Source organism: Melanerpes formicivorus, unplaced genomic scaffold (assembly GCF_026170545.1).
Source record: "Melanerpes formicivorus ecotype bairdi unplaced genomic scaffold, bMelFor1.0.p_v2 SCAF_7, whole genome shotgun sequence".
Taxonomy (NCBI): Eukaryota; Metazoa; Chordata; class Aves; order Piciformes; family Picidae; genus Melanerpes; species Melanerpes formicivorus.
In genome coordinates, this window is record NW_027142359.1 from 7,561,568 (window position 1) to 7,582,351 (window position 20,784).

Below are 20,784 nucleotides of genomic sequence, written 5' to 3' on the forward strand. Positions count from 1 at the left end.
AATCATGGAACTTGTCTTCTTGCTGTTGTCCCCTGCTCATCAGCTTGCTTTATTTTGAGTTACAAAACATGTTATTTACTCAGGGTCATACAAATACGGTCATACCATATTAGAGTCCTTTCCAACAGGTTTTTCACACAATGGGATCTCTGACCTTTGTAGGATATGCTTCATATAGCATTTAAGTGATTTCCAGATCACAGGATGTTCGGGGTTGGAAGGAACCTCTGGAGATCATTGAGTTCAACCTCCCTGCCAGAGCAGGACCACAAAATCTAGTACAGGTCACACAGGAATGCATCCAGATAGGTCTTGAAAATCTACAGAAAAGGAGACTCCACAACCTCTCTGGGGAGATGAAATTAATGGTTTCATGTTAAAAGGTTTTCTGTCAGCCTTGCAAGCTGAAGGGGCTAGAATATATCACAATTTTTTACAGTGTTGGCAGCGTAAGTTTTGTTCAGTGAGGTTTCATGGCAGTAACTGAGAACAGAGTTTGCTCTTACAGGAATTCAGTGTTGCTTTGAAACCAGACGTGACCTCACTGTTGTCTTACTTGGTATGTTGACTCTGCAGAGTTAAGAATAAATAGTAGTGTAGGTCTTCTGTTTGCTGCATTAAGGTAACTGGATAAGGCATGAGCAGAACTAGTTATCATGAAAGTGCTATTTGTGGGCTCTAAAACTCTTCAAGGCAGGAACGCATTACAACTTCTTGCTCCTTGTTTTCCATCCAGAATGTAAGGAGATCTTCTTGTGGAAGTTCTATAAACAATTACATAGACTTGTTTCTAATTCTTTATGAAGGTGATCATAAGTAAAATGAAGCAGTACTATGGAAAGATTTCTTTGAATGCAAAAAAAAAAAAAAAAAAAAGGCATTTGATGGTTAAAATGTAAGGTGATAAAAGCTTGCAGAATCACAGAACATTAGGGGCCAGAAGGGACCTTGAAAGCTCACCCAGTCCAACCCCCCTGCCAGAGCAGGATCACCTAGAGCAGATCACACAGGAACGCATCCAGCCAGGTTTTGAATATCTCCAGAGAGGGAGACTCCACAACCCGCCCTGGGCAGCCTCTTCCAGTGTTCTGTCACCCTTACAGGGGGAAAAAAAATTCCATGTTTCCATGGAACTTCCTGTGCCTCAACTTCCACCATTGCCCTTTGTGCTGTCACTGGGCATCACCGAGCAGAGCCTGGCTTCATCCTCTTTCCACTCACCCTTTACATCTTTATAAACATGAATGAGGTCACCCTGTAGTCTCCTCTTCTCCAAACTAAAGAGCCCCATTTCCCTCTGTCTCTCCTTGTAAGAGGTGATCTGTCTTCCTCAAGTCAAAAAAAAAAGATTCTGGAAAAAGTCTGAATCTTTTCACTATTTTCTTTTTTTTTAATGTAGTTGTATTGCCCTCATTTTCATAACACCCTCCGTAGCTCTGTGTTAATTTAAAAACCTCATGTACCTGATAAGAAGGTCAGCTGTTAACATTAGCAGGAGAGGTAACATTACTACTTCTGTCTTTTTAAAGGAAGGTGCTTCTGCTCGAAAAACACAGACTCCAGCAGCACAGCCTGTACCACGACCAGGTAAGGCAGCAGTCTCTCATTTGCACTTCAGTTCCAAGTAAGCCTGAGTTTCAAAAACCTGCCATTTAAAACTTCAGTTAGTGAGGATCATTCATTTGCATCGTTTACCTGCACATGTATCAGAAATAACACATCACCTTTTGGTTAATGTTGTACCATGGGGCTTGAGTTCATTCTTGTCAGCATGTTGCCCAATTAGCCTGTCGAAAGGATGTGCTGGTGAAATTGAAAAGTGCTGAACGCCTTGGTGAATCATCTTGGTAGTTCACAATGCCAGCTCACATGTGTAAGAGCTGCTTAATACTCCAAGGAGAAACAACCTAAACAGAAAAGCTAATCTGTAAAATATATATTATTACTTCTATTAATGTATCAGAAAGAAGTCTTTCTCTGAATGTGGTGTTATTGCTTCTTCACACTTCTGGTCACACAAGGTATTTTTAATGGGGCCAGAATCCTCTGCTGCCTTTTTAATTCCCAGTTAGTTGACTTTTAGCTACAAAGTTGATTTTGTTTGTCAGATTGAATTGCCATTCAAAGATAGAATTAGATAGGTTTTGTTTTATTTTAATGAGAAATCCTTAGAGTGTAAGAGGACAGACCACATATGAGAGCATCAGCATTTCCAAACAGCTGTGTGCATATCTGTGCCTAGTTTATATGCTGTGACAATTTCAGGTTTCAAGAAGTCTCAAGTGAAAGGTGTTGTTTAAGAACAAGATCATTGTTATTCTTCTTATAAAGCTATTGAAAAAGGGACATTGTTAGGTTGGGTTTGTTTTTTTTTTGAAAGTAAGCTACCTTTTAATATGCTTTTTCTAGAAGTACTGTTGCTGTACTGTGTATTCTTGTGGAGACTACTAAATGCTTTCAGTGCATGCCTTCCTAATTCCACAAAATTTATTGGTAGGATTTAATGCTAAGACTTAATATTGTAAAAAAATATTCCTTCCCCCCAGATCTATTCTATAATTGAATATTCTCAGCATCCCTAAATGCTGTTGTGCAAAGGTGCTTCTGTTTGGTTATTTTGGTACTAGAAAGGTCATGCTGCCTGTCATGCTTATCTCACTAGCCCTGTTATGCATAATAATGCAAATGGAGCTGACAGCAGTATGAAAAGGGTAGAAGTGGCAAGAACAGAAATCTGACTGAGTTGTCACAGCTCCCTACTGCTTGCGACTTCATGGGCATTAACTGGCAGAAGTGTTTGGGGGCTTTTTTTGTTTGTTACATAGATTATACTGATATTGCCCTTCTCTAAGGCAAATCTAATCCATCATTTTGTGTCTATTGTAAATTGAAGAGACAAAGGAGAGAAATGTAATATGACGAAAGTCATATATGACGAAAGTCTTGCTTCAATAAAACAAACCCACATTGATCTTTCTGCCCATTCTGGGATATTTTGGGGTTTGAAACCTATAAAAAAATCACCTCTTCTGTTCTTAGCAGTCAGAATATTTTAAACATGCTCTTTCCAGGGGAATGTTACTTTGCAGGTAAGCGTTAGTTGAATTGGACCAAAGAGTTGTGTTATGCTGGTTTGAAAAAATATCTGAGATGTGTGTTTAAGATTTTTGGGGGTTTATTTCTGTGATAGGAACTTTTCTACTAAGCTTTTTTGGTACAGCTATCACATTTCTTAATATCCTCCTTTTGGGGGGAGAGTGGAGTGGAGCAGCCAATGCTGTCCATACATTTCAGGAAATTTTTAATATTAAGGGCCAATTACATATATCTGTATGTTTGACAGTGTCAGGAAAAGATAATTAAGGATATGGTCTCAATATTTCAACAATGGCAACTATCTGTTGTGAATATTTATACTGCTTTAGGAAGTTACTGAGACAGTTGGTCATAAATAAACATGAGCAGGTTGTTGCCATGAAATTAGAAGTCAATTAACGAAATTTGCTGTGCATAGTAGCAGTTGAGTTAATCTGTATCAATCTTTCTGCTGCTCAGTATTTTTTCATTTTGTGGATGAGGATTAACACGTGCTTGTAATTACCAAGCACAACACTCCTCTCCTCAAGTTAGGATTCCTGAAATCTGATCCATATTATGTTTATTTGGAAGAAGCCACCCCATTTGGTAATAGCACCAAAGTGAAGAAACAAATGCTTTTCCAGCTTGGGACTGAAGCATCTCCAATACTGAGGAGATCACAACTTGCAAGGCTGAAGAGGAAACATTTATGAGGGCATGGGAGAGGAATGCTTTGGTTTCTGTCTCAACAGTGGTGGTTGCTTGTGTGGTTTGGGGAGGAAAAGTGAGTGAGTTTGGGGTTTTTTTGGTTGTTTGTGTGGGGTTTTTTTGTGTGTGTGTTGGGGTTTTTTTGTGTGTGGTTTTTTTTGCCTGAGTGCTACCATATCTGTCAAGTTTTGCTGATTCTGGCACTCAAAGAGCTCATGTAACTCAGCTGCAATCCAAAACTAATTTGAGTCAGCTTGAAATTCAGATTCTGATTGTGGAAAGCTCTACATGTGTTATGGTAACTATGTTCTACAGATCATGTACAATACTCACAATTAATGAAAAGGTGAGGATCTAGAAAGATTAGTTTGTTGTGAAACACTTTTCTTGTTAGTTCAGCACTATTGAATTTAAGATTTACAAGCAGCTTTTTTCAGGACCTGTGGCAATTTTTGTTAGTGCTGTAGTGCCCCGACCTTCTGAGGAAGGTGGAAAAGGATGACTTGCTTCAGTAAAATTAAGGGAGATTGACTCAACTGCTCTAACATCCATTTCAGATGGTCAGAAGCTGTTTAACTTTTGAGTAGAGACCAAAATTATGAATCCCTTTGTCAGTTTGTATACTGCATATATGAAAATGATCTAATGACGCTGCTGTGTCTATTCCGTGTTCACTCCTGTGACTAAAACCATTGATATGTTGCTTTATAATGACATTTGTATTTGTGTATTAGTCATTCTGACATATTTTCTGTTGTGGGCTTTTGGTTTTTTCCCCTCAGTTTCTCAAGCGAGACCACCTCCAAACCAGAAAAAAGGTGAGTCAGTTTTACCTACCCAATCCCCTTCATTTTTGTGTGAGCAGTTCCCACTCTGTCTTTTGCTGGAATCACAGTCAACAATGTGAACAAAGCAGTGGAATGCAGACAACATTCTGTTTTGCTAAATATGGGTCCTACTCATATTTAGAGACTCCTGACACTGAGGTATGGTGAATGGAAGTCTTCTCCTTAGGAAATACTACAATGTATATTTTTTTGAATAATTGGGATCTGTTAACCAAGAGGTTTGTTTTTATGTGTAGTTTCTTTAATGGAAAAAAAAAAGGGGCGGGGGGGGGGAGGGCAGAACAAGCCAACATCACAACAGAAAGAACAACCCAGGCAAATGCAACTATTATCTTTGCAGGATCTCGAACTCCAATAATCATTATTCCAGCAGCCACGACCTCTTTAATAACGATGCTTAATGCAAAGGACCTTCTGCAAGATCTGAAGTAAGTAGCTAATTAGAACATCTTGTATTTACAAAAAGCCCTGTTTTCAGATACAAAGGTATACCAGTATGAAATGAGTAATTAAGCAGGAGGGAGTATCTGCTATTTCAGGGGGAGCTAGTTTTACACACCTCTTGTAAAAAAAAAAAAAGAATAAAAAGTAATGCCTCTTGAATAGTAGGGGGAAAGCAGAGACTTGTTTTCAGAGTTCTAGCACAGCTGCAGCTCTGGGCCAATTGGGCAGTTCAAAAAGGAAGTTTTAGAGTACCATTGCTAATATCTGTAGTGCATTGGGGGATTTTTGTCTGAGAGATAGGCACAGAGATGCAGCCAAGCAATGAACCCTTATAATGGAAGAAGCCTTAGAGAAGAGAAGTGAAGGCAGAATGTTCATGGAGCTCAGAAAAAAATTCAGGAAATGACCACTGTTATCCCCGAGCAGGTGAATGAAGGGTGACCTCTGTGTTACATAAATGACATTTAACAGCTGAGCAGGTCAGCTGGTTGTGTAAATACAGAAAAAAAATTTTAAAGTATGGTCATGAAATACTGATGCAGATTTATTGAGGAAATATTAATGAGTTGCTAAAATCTGTTGTCTCCATACCTGATTCTGGTGCTTAATTCATTGTCTGAATGCAATCAACACTGCAAATTACTTTCTACACAATAACGTAAAATTTGTGGTAAAAACCAAAACAAACCAAAACCCTCCACAAACAACAAAATAAGCAAAAATCCCCAACCATCAAATCTTTGTTTGTCCAGCAGATGATGGTATTTAGAGTTGCCAGCGTGTTAATTTTTCTCAAACAGGCAGTCATTTTCACAGAGAAATGCACTGTTAAAGATTGTCCCCAGTGGAATTTTCAAGCAAGGGAGAGCTTGCTCTCCTTCCGCCTTCAGCAGTTTGCTAGTCCTTTATCAGACTCTCCTTTCTGTGCTGCTACAGCTGTCACTGAAGTTGTCCTAGAAATTTTTTAAACTGTGCTGTGAGATTCCATGTGCCTTCTGATCTCCAGCTATTTCTAATTCCTAGATTACTCCCACATACCATGAAAGATCCAGTAAGCACACTGGACTCTTGATGCATCCTCTGAAGTATTTAACTGGCTTTTAGCATTATAGTTTAATGTGCAAGCAGTTACTGGACTGGTGTAATTTTCTTGTCATAGGATGTTGCTTGTTTAAGTGGGGTTTGATGTTTAAGAAAATACTTCTCAGCAACAAGCTCTAGGTTTTACATCTAAGTAATTTGTTACTTTCAGGTACAGGAATACCTGTAATGGAGTAAAGCACCTACATGTCATGTCTATGTATAGCTGTGCTAGAGGCTTGTGCTGTTTTCAGCTTCACTGGGGTAAAGCTACAGTTAACTTCTCAAGACGTGCCCCAGGAGGAGGCTGATTGTTGGAGTGCATGCAACATGATCCAGAGAAAAAAATGAAATTAAATGTAAGGGTTCGAAGGAGGACACTGATGTAGTAAACAAGTATGAAGGACAAACTGTAGTAGTAAGGTATGTTAATGAATCGGAAGCACAATAGCAGAATTCAGAAGAGCAAAATATTAATTCAGCCATGACAGTTCTAGCACTCTTCTAGAAAATGTACCACCTGGCCTGTATTTTTTTGCATTTAAATTTATTGAAGTAGTTTGTTTAGGAATGGCTGCAGGGTTTGTTTTTGCTGTTCAGGTATGCAGAATGTAGAACTAGCCTAGAAGCCTTGATGTAGAATGTGATTGATAGGTATGTGATGGTTTCCCAAGGAAAGACGACTTACCTAATTTCTGCCTCTTAAATCACTGCCGCCTTTAACTCATTCCTCACCTTCAGCTTGATTTGACAGAGGAGTAGAGATTTGGAAGACACCTGTCATTGCCACAAGTTTTGGAATGAATGTTGTCCACATACATCCAAATGAACACTCTCCCTTACCTCTACTGAGGAAGATGCAGGTAGATTTCTTCTTAGCCATCAGAAGAGATCAATGACAGAGCACAAGCAGTAGGGTTTGTTAGGGCTGGAAGAGTAAAAGCCATCACAGAGAAGACCGCTGAGAAATACAGGAGAACCCTGGGAGAAAGGTCTCCAGGATTGTTAGGGTATGGAAACTGATACACTGACATGATCTGTATACCCACCAAATTCTCTTTCATGCCTGATACCTGAGGTAACACAGTCTATGAAGTGTGGGATAATAAAGTATGAGTATTTGGGTTTCAAATAAAAGCAACTTTTGGGATTCCCTCCATTTATAAGTTTCTTAAAATAAGGAACAAGTTAGTTGAAACTTTAATTAGAGATCAGTTAAAATCAAAACTTAAGTTCATAGCTGGGAATCTGTCTTTTAGGACAGTTTTTGTCTAGGATGCAGGAATTTTTTGCAAGTAACTAAACAGCAATGCCCTGTCATGTAGAATAGGAGAAAAAGTAGTCATGTGTATCATTGGCAGGTATTTTATATTGGGTAAAATAAACAGGACAGTCTTCATCCAGTACCATGGTAGCAGTTAAATTCAGCTGTTGATGACTGAAAGAAACTTACTGGTTACACCGAACTTTATAGTAACCCTTTTCACAGCTCTGCAGGATGCTGGTTTTTTTTTTTCCCTGTGTTAAATTTTGCTGACATTTTGATGATGCTTAACATCTTGCAATTCATCACTATCATCACTAATGTTATACTTTCTTTTGGAGTAGAGAAATGGAAAACAGGAAGACTATCATGTGTAGAAGGAAAGATATAATGATAAACCAGCTGTTGGTTTAGGATTTTGTTCATTTTTTAAGATATCTTATTTGTCTGTTGAATGTATTTGTTGCAGCATAGATTTTTGATTGGGGGACATATCTATGTATAATTGTGATATATATATATATATATTTCACATGCTGTATACTATGCAAATACACTTGATAAATTTTTTGAAGGTTTGTTTTACTAAGGACCTAAGTACAAGATGGAAATGAAAAGTTTCTAAAATATTAAAAAGATAAAATTTCATTTGAAATTGGAACTGTAATACTTTATGATTATATTGTGAAGCTGCTTATGAAATATTTCATATAACAGACCTTATTCTTATTAACTATCAGAATGCAACCCTGGATATCATAATTACCGTGTAAAATCTGTCTTTCCAGACTAAGCATTTGAGAATGTCTGAAGTTAGGCTTTTCAGAGGCAGTGTTTCTACTTTACATGGAACAAAACTGAGGCAGGAATTAGATCAGGCAGATGTAAGTGACTAGATGATGATAATGGTTTTTTATCATGATGATTCTTTTATTCATGATATGTTTCACCATATGTGGCCAGGCAGGTTTATCTAGCTTTGATACTGAGCAAACTATCTGAAAGATTAGGGATGTTGCATTACAAAAAAAAAAAAACCCACACCCAAAAACCCTTTGTTCTCTGGCAAAAAAATAGATGTATGAAGCTTTTGATACCATAACCTAACAGTAGTATTTAGGGGATTGTAAAAATAAGTCTTCATTTCTAAACACAATCAAATGTATATTAGGATGATCTCTGTTACTGTCTAGCATTAGAGTTGCCTTATTCTCCTCTCATGCGTTTTCCAGTATGCCTGAGTTGGGGGCCAGAATGTGTTAACCTGACCTCAGTGAAAGTGTTTCAAAGTAACACCAGCAATTGATGTGAATTTAGAGCCTAGCCATGAGCAGCTCTGGCAGTTCAGTGGATACTGTCTTAGCAGTTACCTTCCATAATTTGCTCTTGTTCAAGCCTGCTACCTTAGGAGAAGGAACTGCTGTCTTTGTAAAGTGAGAATGTGCACCCCTTTATTTGGGTGGATGATGGTTTTGCCAATTAACATCAAGAGAACTGATTGCTTCAGATTTCATAGTAAGGGTATAAAAAATAGATTCTGAGTAGCTATAGACCTTGCTGGTTTTTACTAGGGAAGGGTAATCTGAAGAAACAGCAGTTACACATTTCTAGTGTGTTGGATGATTAGAAAGGTGTCAAGTACAAATGTGTAGTTAGGTCACTAAATACAGTATTGTGCCAAATAACTCCCAAGAGAAGATGAGGGTTTTGATGTTTAATACTCTGATTTCTTAAGCTTGTCTTTCATGTCTGGGTAGTGATGGAGTCAGCCATGATTATATGTGTAATCATAAATTCCTGTTGATTCTCAATTCTTGAGCACTTGGCTTTTATTACACTTACTGAATGGATGCTTCCTGGAAATGCAAACATGTATTTGCTGTAATCTGTCATGTGTTCCTGTACTCTGTGTATGTGCACATATGCAAGCATTGCCTGACAGTCATCCATGTGGATCTGCTCTTGGATTTATTTTATTCTTTTCTTCAGAAAATTTGGATACTAAGATATTTGGTGTTCTGTCCTGAAGAAATACATTCAAAAAGATTCTGATTTTTACAGTAAAAAAAAAATGAACCTATTGTCTCTAAGAGGAAGGGGATCCCCAGGGATCAGTGCTGGGCCCCATCCTGTACAATATCTTTATTGATGATCTTGATGAGGGCATTGAGTCCATCATCAGTGAATTTGCAGATGACACCAAGCTGGGGGCAGGTGTTGACCTGTTAGAGGGTGGGAGAGCTCTCCAGAGGGACCTTGACAGGCTGGACAGATGGGGAGAGCCCAGTGGCATGAAATTTAACATATCCAAGTGCCAGGTTCTGCACTTCGGCCACAACAACCCCATGCAGTGCTACAGGCTGGGGTCAGAGTGGCTGGAGAGCAGCCAGGCAGAGAGGGACCTGGGGGTACTGGTTGACAGTAGGCTGAACATGAGCCAGCAGTGTGCCTAGGTGGCCAGGAAGGCCAGTGGCATCCTTGCCTGTAACAGGAATAGTGTGGCCAGCAGGAGCAGGGAAGTCATTGTGCCCCTGTATTCAGCACTTGTTCAGCCACATCTTGAGTCTTGTGTCCAGTTCTGTACCCCTCAGTTTAGGAAAGATGTTGACTCGCTGGAGCGTGTCCAGAGAAGGGCAACAAAGCTGGTGAGGGGTTTGGAGCCCTATGGGGAGAGTCTGAGGGAGCTGGGGTTGCTTAGCCTGGAGAAGAGGAGGCTCAGAGGAGACCTTATTGCTGTCTACAACTACCTGAAGGGAGATTGTAGCCATGTGGGGGTTGGTCTCTTCTCCCAGGCACCATGTGAGAGAACAAGAGGACACAGACTCAAGCTGTGCCGGGGAAGTTTAGGCTGGATGTTAGGAAAAAATTCTTCCCAGAGAGATTGACCATTGTAATGGGCTGCCCAGGGAGGTGGTGGAGTCACCATCACTGGAGGTGAAGAGACTAGATGAGGTACTTGGTGCCATTGTTTAGTTGATTAGATAGTGTTGGGTGATGGGTTGGACTTGATGATCTCAAAGATCTTTTCCAACCTGGTTAATTCTATTCTATTTGAAGGATCTGCATGTGCTGGAGTGTGTCCAGAGAAGGGCCAGGAGGATGATTAGAGGGCTGGAGCTCCTCTGCTTATAAGGGCAGGCTGAGAGAGTTGGGGCTGTTCTGTCTGGAGAGGAGAAAGCTCTGACGTGACCTTCTTGTGGCCTTCCAATATCTGAAGGGGGCTACAAGAAAGCTGGGGAGGGACTTTTTAGTGTGTCAGGTAATGATAGGACTGGGGAGCATGGTGCAAAACTAGAAGTGGGTAGATTCAGATTGGATGTTAGGAAGAAGCTCTTCCCCATGAGGGTGGTGAGACACTGGCACAGGTTGCCCAGGGAGGTGTTGGAAGCCTCATCCCTGGAGGTTTTTGCAGCGAAGCTGGATGTGGTTCTGAGCAACCTGCTGTAGTGTGAGTTGTCCCTGCCCATGGTAGGGGTCTTGGAACTGGATGATCTTTGAGGTCCCTTCCAACCCTGACAATTCTATGATTCTAAGATACATAACTGAGGCACAAGTGAATTGATGGTGCCTAAATGGCTGTTTCTGGCTTAAATGAAGAGAAGTTGACAATAAACTAGGATTGAAATTAGTTCATAAGCATAGAAACATTTAAAGCTAGAGGTAGAATAGAGAAGGCCCATTTCAGCCATGATTGAAAGGTGTCAAATACAGTGGTGAAATGGTTAGACTCTGTAGAACAGCAGTATTGCTTCTTGACTAATTTGGCATGGGTGGCTAGGCTTCCTGTTTCCATTTTAAATGTTTGCTTCCTCACATTAGCAAATTAAAAATGTGACCTTTTCAACTGCTGTTTGTATGAATATTTAATTATCAATGTTATGTACGTGTGGCTGTTTTTCATTTACATATTCTGTAAGAGTTTCTTCTTGTTTACTGCATGGGACATGTAACAGAGACTAAAATTCTTCTCAAGCCCTCCACCATTTTAGGTGGTCTTGTCTTTTTGTATAGACCTCGCCACTTGAGTGAAAGGTGTTTGGGGGGTGTTAAATTTTTTTTTACTTCTCTTTTTCAAGACCCTGATATTTTCATTATTGCAACTCAGATTCCTTAGTTCTGATTGGGAAGGAGTGGCTCATGAACGATTTTTTGCATTTTTTATTTTTTTTAAAGCTTCAGACCACCAATCAAGCCCTCATTTTAAGTTCTAAAATATGGCTTCCTATGAGTTAATAGTGGCAAAGCACATCCTGCAACGTGTTGTCAGGAAAGGCCATTAGGTATGCTCACCATCCATGCTGCATCTCGCTTTTGAGATTTAAAATTAGCAAACTGACTGGAAATACTTAATTGTGATGTCCCAGTTGGTAACTTATTCCAAAACAGAGCTGTGTTGAACACTTCTGTGTGTAGAACACAGCTGTACGTGTCAGTCAGTTGTGGTAGATAGAGCTATGTGGTAGATGTAAGTCTTAACTGTTTTCTGGTTTTTGTCAGTTATTGGTAAAATGTCTTGATGGCCTAAGGGTACTTTTCACCAGTGTGTCCTAGGTAGCTGTTTGTCTGTATTTTCTTTAGAATGCCATTGCCACCCCTACTAGAGAGAGAGAGACAATTTAATCTCTAGCTTCTCATTTAACATCTGCAACGCTCTTGCTGTGTTTGCAGTACTCATCAACTTTTAAGGCACGGTTCATAGTTGTTTGCAGTTGTTTGGGGTTTTTTTTCTTATTTTTCAGTGTGTGTGCATTTGGACACACACTTCAGAAATGAGTTGTGATTTCATCTGGTTAGTTACGCTAGGAAAGTAAAACAGTTTTGCTTGAAGATTTATTGACAGTGCTTCCACTTGCTGCCTTAAAACATTTTTGCGTGTGTGTTTGGGATTCCTCCCCCAAAATGGCATTTTCTTATTGGATATAAGGTGTTAGCAAAATGCAGTATTCTCAAGTTGAATGAATTATGACCTTTTTCTCATATTTAATTTTTCATTCCCTTTTTTCTGTCTTTTCCCACAGTAGGAAGTGCACTCTGCCTGTTTAAGCACATTGAAATTGGGTTTCAATATTCAGCTAGAAAGAGGTTAAAGAGAACAAACAGATACGGTGCAAGCAACTTACCCCCACAAATGTAGTAAACTTCCAAAAAGCACCATCTGTACTATAACGAAGAGAAATCTTACTGATTATCTAGAGTGCTATGTTTTAGAATGTAGCATTAACACTAGTGATAACTTGTACAGTTAAGTGTAGTGTTTCTTATTCTCAGAACTTTTGGAAATGGAATGTCAGCAGCAGACAGTCAGTGAGTATTAGTTGATTCTGGATGTGAGCTCTGCTCTTCTGCTGGCTGGTTCTGAGTGTTAGGAGAACATGGGTGTGAGCTCTGCTCTTTTGCTGGCTGGCCTGGTAGGTGATACTGGTCCATATTAGTTTCCCTTTCTGTGACATAGTTTTGCTTCTATAAAATGCATTATTTTGTTGTCTTTGCTTCCAACACAACCCGCTGAGATTCATCAGTAAACAGGCTTACCATTATTGTCACATTTATGATGTCCATGTTGGGAATTGTTCTGTGTATTTCATTTTATTATTGCCATGAAGAAGAGACTCTTGAAATGGAATTGGATTGTTTTTAAGGTGAGGGGCTGAAAAGTAAAAGGCCTGTAATTCAGTTGAGGAGGTCATATCTTAAGCACTTTTTTTTGTCATATAGAGATAACATAAACATGAGCAGCACATCACTCTTATTCCTGAGCATTTAATCTGTCAAAGGAACTAAACAAACACCAACCTTTTTGACCAAAAATCTCAGCTTTTTATAGAAAATGTAATTGTGATGACTGAAAGCAAAAGCTCTAAAATGTGCTCCAGGAGGCAGTTGGTTTTTTTGTCCTCATGCTTCCCTATGCTACCCTTGGATACTAAAAAGAAGGAATTGTAGCCATTTAGCAGGGTGTGATCTCACTCATGAAATGTTGCTCTTCTATTTTTGTGGTTCTGAACAAGTGATGATGGTGGCTTGGCACAGTAAAAAGAGATGGCTTCGGTGACTGGTGCCAATAATAAGAGGTTCTGATAAAGTTGTTACTGTTCTTGCTGATTACGTCAAACACGTTGTTACTGTCTACTGAATGTTCCTTTAATCCCCAAGGTTTGTACCCTCAGATGAAAAGAAGAAACAAGGCTGTCAACGAGAGAATGAAACTCTAATACAGAGAAGGAAGGACCAGATACAGCCTGGGGGGACTACAGTCAGCGTTACTGTACCTTATCGAGTAGTAGACCAACCTCTGAAACTTATGCCACAGGACTGGTAAAATAGATTTCCCCTTTAAATGGTTTCTTAACCAGGAGAATGCAGGATTTGGAGTGAACCATGAAAATGCTTCTAAACTCACTGAAATGGGAAGGTAGCAGATGTAAGAATGGGTTTGTTAACTGTGTAGAAACCTTCAGGTGAAAACAATGTGAAACTGAACTTATTTTTAAAATCCTTTAAAAAATGGCAATACTCTGCAATTAGCAGCATGAGCAGCACAACTCATCTCATGTAGGGTTTGCCTGAAACGTTCCAGAAGTTCAAACAGGAATTTTCATGTTAGTTTTCTGCTTCACAGTTCTGTAGCATGCAAGTCACTGAGACATCTCAAAGGAAAATCCTACTTTCTTGTCTGCTTTCTGAATGTCTGTTGAGAAGATAGGTTTGCAGACCTTCAGCCTCTGACATTCCAACTTTTTTTTATAGTTTAAGAAAGAAAACACTAACGTTGTTGAATACCGAACTGGGATTTCAGTATTGAAGAGACTCACAGAATTGGAATCAGTGATGGAAGCTTACTCCTGAAAGTAGAGCCTCAGTTAGGGAAAGGGATTCATAGCTTTTGCTTTTAAGAAAAAGCTGGGAACAGATTGTCTGTAGCCCATTCTTTATGCTATGAAAACATAGTTGTCTTGGAGCAGAAAATTTCTGGAGAAACATGTTTTTGTTTATTTCATGCAATGAAATCAGCCACTTTTTTACTTCCTCCTCACAAACATGAAGATTTTAGTATGGTGACGTTTCTGGTGGGTTTGTAATTTCCAGAGTAGATTTAAATTGGATGTTAGGAACAAGTCTTTACTATGAGGGTAATGGAACACTGGAACAAGTTGCCCAGGGAGGTGGTTGAGGCTCCTTCTGTGGAGATACTCAAGGTGAGGCTTGATGGGCAACTTGATCTAGTTGGGGATGTCTCTGCTGACTGGGAGGAGGTTGGACTGGATGACCATTGGAGGACCCTTCTGGCCCAGACCATTCTATGATTCTAATGGAGAGGAACACTTTGAAAAGGACCTATTCCTAAATTACTTGTTCTCTGTATTGAGAACTTGAGCTCATCAGAATTTTGTGGTTTTGAAATGCTAAATATCAGCTACCATTTAAACTGTTTGATGATGAAACCTTTGAGAGCCATCTAAAATGGTTCTTAAAGTGCTTCTGGCCAGATAGGTTGTGGTCTAGGGTTTTTAGCTTGTTTTTCTCCATGGGAAAATCAAATACTACTATCTAGAATTTAAGATGTTTCACTGCTAGAGGTTGTTGTTTTTTTCTGATAGTGAATACAAAACCTGCAACATCATTTTTAATGGCAAAACTTTAGTCTGTTTTTTAAAACAAACAAAAAAATCTACCTTGATTATTCTTTTCCATTTGGGATTTGCTAGGCTTTAAAATGAATTACATTTGGGGGTTAGGTTAGGGAGGTAATTATTTGTGTAGTAGGTAGGAACCCTCTTACCTGGAAAATAATTTCATAGGCTCACAGGATGTTAGGGGTTGGAAGGGAACTTTGGAGATCGTTGAGTCCAACTCCCCTGCCAGAGGGGGGGTTGGAAAAAGATAGTCCGTACATAGGAGGTCATTAGTTGTCAAAGGTTTTTCAAATTGTATTAATGTACAAACTTCATCTTAACCCCATATTCATTTTCTTAGACTGCAGGTAATGGTTACTTACCCTTGAAATAAATTATGGTCTTTGCAGGAATGCAGCAGCTGTCTCTCCTAATGTTCAGAATATGTTAACAGTATCCAGAGTAAAAGCTTCTAAATTGATGCATATCAGTTGACATTGTTGTGTTATCTCTAAAACATTGGACACTTTCTAAAAGCAAAGCAACAATGACCAGAAATAAACACTGTTTGACTTCCTATGAATGTAACATGAGAAACCAAGCCACTTTCTGCAAAGGGATGGAGCTAAAAGTCTGAAAATAACACACAGGTTTTTTGGGGATATTTTTGCTTAACAGAAAGTAAACTTTAGTTGTGCTGGAGTTGTGGCTGTCAAATGTGCTCTACTGCTGTTACTAAAATAAGAACCTGTGCTAGGTGTATTGCCTGCTTAAGAAAGCATGGAATTGAAATGCTCAAGGCCACCAACATGTCTATCTATGTTTGTGTAGGGATCGTGTGGTGGCAGTGTTTGTACAAGGTCCTGCTTGGCAGTTCAAAGGCTGGCCTTGGCTCTTGCCTGATGGATCACCTGTTGATATCTTTGCAAAAAGTAAGTGGAGTTTTGTTTTGTATTAAGTTGGTTTGGAGGTTGTTATTCTGTTTGAGTTTCTGTGGGGGTGTTTATTGTTGTCACAGAATCACAGAAACATTCAGGTTGGAAAAGACCCTCAGGATCACCAAGTCCAACCGATAACCCTACTCTACAAGGTTCACCCATAAACCATATCTCCAAGCACCACATCCAAGCCACCTTTAAAAACCTCCAGGGTTGGTGACTCCACCACCTCCTTGGGCAGCACATTCCATTGCCTGACCACTCTTTCCATGAAAAGACTTTTCCTAATGTCCAACCTAAACCTACCCAGTTGCAGCTTGAGGCCATTCCCTCTTGTTCTATCACTAATTACCTGGACAATTACTTCCAAGTACTGCCAATGTGCTGTTGGCCTCAGGTGGTTGAGCAGGTAAGGGTTTAGGTCTTCGCACAGATGACTTCTTGTGCCCTTGGCAGTTCTTCTGTTCTGACCTGTGGAAGCTCGTGGAAATCTCCCCACAGCAGTCATCTCTACAGGAGGATCAGAAAGAGCTAGTGTATAAATTTACTTCCCAAGCTTCTAAAAAAAAAAAAAGGGTGAAAATATCTACAAAGTGTTCTAATATACATCATAACAGGTTTACAGGCTGGCTGCAGCTTTCATTACCTCTTTGAATAGAGGATTAGTCACCTAAAGTGTCGCTAAGCTTTACAAATATTACCTGTTATATCACAAAAAGTTGAGAGTTTAGCAAGATACAAAAACTTCTAAATGGTGAGCAAGATTTTATCACTATATAGAACTAAACAGCTTCATGTCTGTTGCCACAATTATGCCCAGTATGCTTTGAGATGCTGCACTTTCCTCGCCCAGTTCACTCTTCTGACAGTGAGGTGCATGTTAATAGCTAAAGTGTCAGCTTCTCTTCTCTGTTGCTTTGCTGCAAAGCTGTCTTAGAAAAGAAGCTTCTTTATAGTGCCCAGTGGTTTCTGAGCTACAGATAAAAACAAAACAAAGAAACAAACAAAAAAAACCAAAAAAAACCCACCTAACCAAGGCATACACACAAGAAGAAAAAACAACAAACCAACCTCCTAAAAATACCTAACTCAGTTCAGTCTGTCATCCTCCAGTCAGGATGATGAGGAAACAAGTTTCCTCAGGTTGTGTGTGTGCACATACTCGGTATGTGAAATAAAAGCTGGAAAGAGAATGCTGGCTTGGTGAGGAGCAAAGAAAAGAGTTGGACAGAAGGCTAAGGATGTGTCTGTGAACAAAAAAATAGAATGAGTTGCTTCAGGGAGGATAGAGAATGAACAGGGAGAGAGCGAAAGAGCCGAAAGGTCAGCGTAAAAGAAAATAATACACCACAGGAGACATTTTAACAAAAGGTACTAATGAATGAAGAAAATCAGACTTCAAAATTAATATGGAGAGAAAATGGAAATTCTGAAATACAAAACTAGGACAAATGCAGTTAAATACTTGAGGTCTAGCTAGTAGTTGCATGCTAGTTCCTATGTTAATGTTGTATATAAATGTATAGAGTGCCATAGGAATTGTGCATTGCTTGGATATTTTTGAAGTCTGCTGTGCCAGAAGATCAAAATCGTGGCCTGTGTAGTGCAATCTTGGAAGTGTACAAATTCTTATGTTTTTGAGTGTTGTTTCTTGGCTCTCAAGGATACATTGAAATGGGCCTTTTTAAATTTTACAACTGCATTCCATCATCCCTAAGTCAGGTATTTTGAAAATGGATATAGACTACAGCACAGGAGGTTTCACCTCAGCATGAGGAACTTCTTCACTGTGAAGGTCACAGAGCACTGAAACAGCCTCCCCAGAGAGGTGGTGGAGTCTCCTTCTCTGGAGACTTTCAAGACCCAGCTGGATGCATTCCTGTGCAACCTGTGCTGGATTCTATGGTCCTGCTCTGGCAAGGAGGTTGGACTGGATGATCTCCAGACATCCCTTCCAACCCCTAACATCCTGTGATCCTGTGAAAATATTTTCCAGGTAAGAGTACTTATAGGGCTTTTCCAGTTGTTTCAGTCACTCCTAAGCAGTGTAAATGGAGGGAACATAGGCAACAGCAGTCTGGTTGTGTGTGTTTACCTTTTCCTGAAGCTGTCACTTTGGCTGTAATTATAGTCTGCAGTTGTCATCCTGAATGTGGTTTCTGGGATCTGCAGCAGTAGTTCATTGCAGTTTGCCTTTCTTCATGTAAGTCACTGGTATACAAATATTCAAAGCTGATCATTGTCATGTTGGAAAATAAGCATGTAGCTTACCACAAGGAGTTCCTCACCAAAATTTGTATTGGAGCAGAGCCTTTTAAACTGCTTTCATTCCTTCCATCGTTTTGTCACATTGTCTTTTGTTAGCAGAGTCTCCAAATTATTTTCTCCTAAGTTTTCTTTGTACATGATTGGAGTGTTTAACATCCATAAAGCTTATTTTTTTGCATCTGCAAGTGAATGTTTGAGATAAAATTTTGGATCACTTTAATGAACTAATATTTAATCTTGCATACCGTTTTCAAGGTCTTGCTGCTAGAGCACATCGGTGTGCATTAGTATCGATTTCTTTCAGGTTCAGAAGTGGGTTGTTTCCTGCTCAGTGGTGTTTAACCTTAATGCAGAGGCTCTGTCAGGTATTAAAAGTTTTCCATAAATGCATAGCCCCAGCATATCTTTATTTGCTTTCTCTGGAGTTATTTTAAAACATGAAAGGTTGTATAGCAAAGATAATATGTGTGCGTTTTTACTTTTCACTCACGAAGCTTGGAAGTTCATTTGGTAATAGTACAAGCCAGATGATCAGTTGCTTCTTTAGTTTGTTACCTTCAGATACAAGTGTTCTAGAAAGCTCCTAAATACATCATTTTATGGATTGACCTGTATCTGGAAAAGGGGACTAGTCTTTCTTATTTATTTATTACTTTCTTGTTTTAGCCATTTAGGTAAAATTGTAGGTGGATGTTGTGGAAGGAAAGAAATGAAGGGTACGGTACTAGAAAAGATACAACCACTGCATTACAAATCATTAGTTTCCACAAGCCTGGAAAGTAAAGCTTCTGCTTTACTTCTTCAATATTATCCAAAAGCAAAAAGGCATCAAATTGGTTTCCAGACAAGAATTCTACACAACTTAAATATTTTTCCACTGGTTTTGTCAAATCCATGATTTGGCTAAGGAAATCAATAGGAATTGCAAGAAGCTTTTAATACTCACAGTGTTGATGTCTAAGCTTTACAAAGCTCACATGTGACCATACTTCCCAAAAGCAAGGGAAATTAGCAGTTACTCAGAATGCTTTGTGTAGCATAGAGGGGATTATTCTACACTGACTTCCAGAAAATAGCCAGAATTTCTTGAGTGGTGTCAGAAATGGCTTTCTTTAAAATCTTCAGGGATTTTCAGAAAGAAGATCACAGTATCACAGTATTGCCAAGGTTGGAAGAGACCTTGAAGATCATCGAGTCCAACGTGTCACCACAGACCTCATGACTAGACCATGGCACCAAGTGCCACGTCCAGTCTCCTCTTGAACACCTCAAGGGATGGTGACTCCACCACCTCCTCGGGCAGCCCATTCCAATGACCAATGACTCTCTCAGTGAAGAACTTTCTCCTCACCTCAATCATTGTTTCCTAAAGAAAATATGCTTAAACTGCCAATGAGTTTCTACCATTCTAGGATCTGTGCATCTCAACAAAGTATCTGTCCTTTCCCTTACACCTGTACTAACATGAGAGCCACAGACCACCTTATTTAGCTCACTGCCTATTATTAGCTAGCTGACTTTCTTGAGAGACAGGCTCATTAATTGTGTTCTTAGTCTGTATTCTGAAAAAGGAGGTGGGGGTGGGAGTTCTTTTTGGCTAATAATTAGAAACTGTAAGGTCATGTTTGTACATTAAATGTTTTCCTGCTTCCCGTAGTCAAAGCTTTTCATCTCAAATATGATGAAGTCCGTCTCGACCCCAATGTACAGAAATGGGATGTGACAGTGTTAGAACTGAGCTACCACAAAAGGCACTTGGACAGACCAGTATTCCTACGCTTCTGGGAAACTCTGGACAGGTATGATTGCAGCTGAGAATCCTTCGTGCTTATACTTTTACAATGTTCGGTGGGAGCGAAAAGTTACAGCAAAGAGAATTGTGTACAGCTTAGGTATCTGAACTATGTTTTAGCTTGCAAGTACTGCCTTTTTAGAGCCAACTGTTTTTGGTAACAGACTATAAATAATCTCTGAAGTGTAATGTGCATGGATTTAAAGGAAGGGTAGTTGCCATTAATCATCATGCAGTACCATAATACCCCACCTCCCTTTAGGCAAAAGGAAAGGAAGGGAGAACAAGTTTCATGGTGTAGACTTTTTCCCCTTCTTTTTCCACCCCTCCACTTGGACTGCAGTTATGAGCTTAGGAGCGCTCACCCTTTTTTCCACTTCACTAGATGACAGTTGAGGAAAGGTCAGAAAACACCTTATGATAGAGCATTACCTTATTTTGATGACCTTGAGCCCACAGCACTGGGTGGAAGAGGAAGAAAGTAAAACACAATATGGCATATTGTGAGTTTTGGACTGGTGATTCTGCTGTATCTTAGGGTCCTTCCAAGTACTTAGCCCTGCTTTTCATGAGAAGTGAGGAATGGAGGAGCACTGACAGCTATGTGAAGAGTTCCATTGCTTCTGACTCTGCTCCTCTGTGGTTCAGAACTCTCCCTGAATGGGAAGTTCATGACATTACCTTTTTCATGTTGTAGAGAAGAAATTTTCATAGGAAGCAGCTAAAGAAATATTGAGAGGAGAAGCCTGTG

At 39.6% G+C, this 20,784-nt stretch overlaps 1 protein-coding gene across 1 annotated transcript in view; it reads left to right on the forward strand.

Moving 5' to 3' along the window:
* CDC73 (cell division cycle 73) overlaps positions 1–20,784 on the forward strand; it is a 119,430-nt gene that overhangs the window by 93,031 nt on the left and 5,615 nt on the right. The window contains exons 11-16 of the mRNA XM_068140881.1: positions 1,530–1,587; positions 4,569–4,604; positions 4,975–5,062; positions 13,576–13,737; positions 15,867–15,967; positions 19,899–20,040. Of these exons, the coding sequence (XP_067996982.1) occupies positions 1,530–1,587; positions 4,569–4,604; positions 4,975–5,062; positions 13,576–13,737; positions 15,867–15,967; positions 19,899–20,040 (587 nt within the window). The remainder of the gene's footprint in view (positions 1–1,529; positions 1,588–4,568; positions 4,605–4,974; positions 5,063–13,575; positions 13,738–15,866; positions 15,968–19,898; positions 20,041–20,784) is intronic.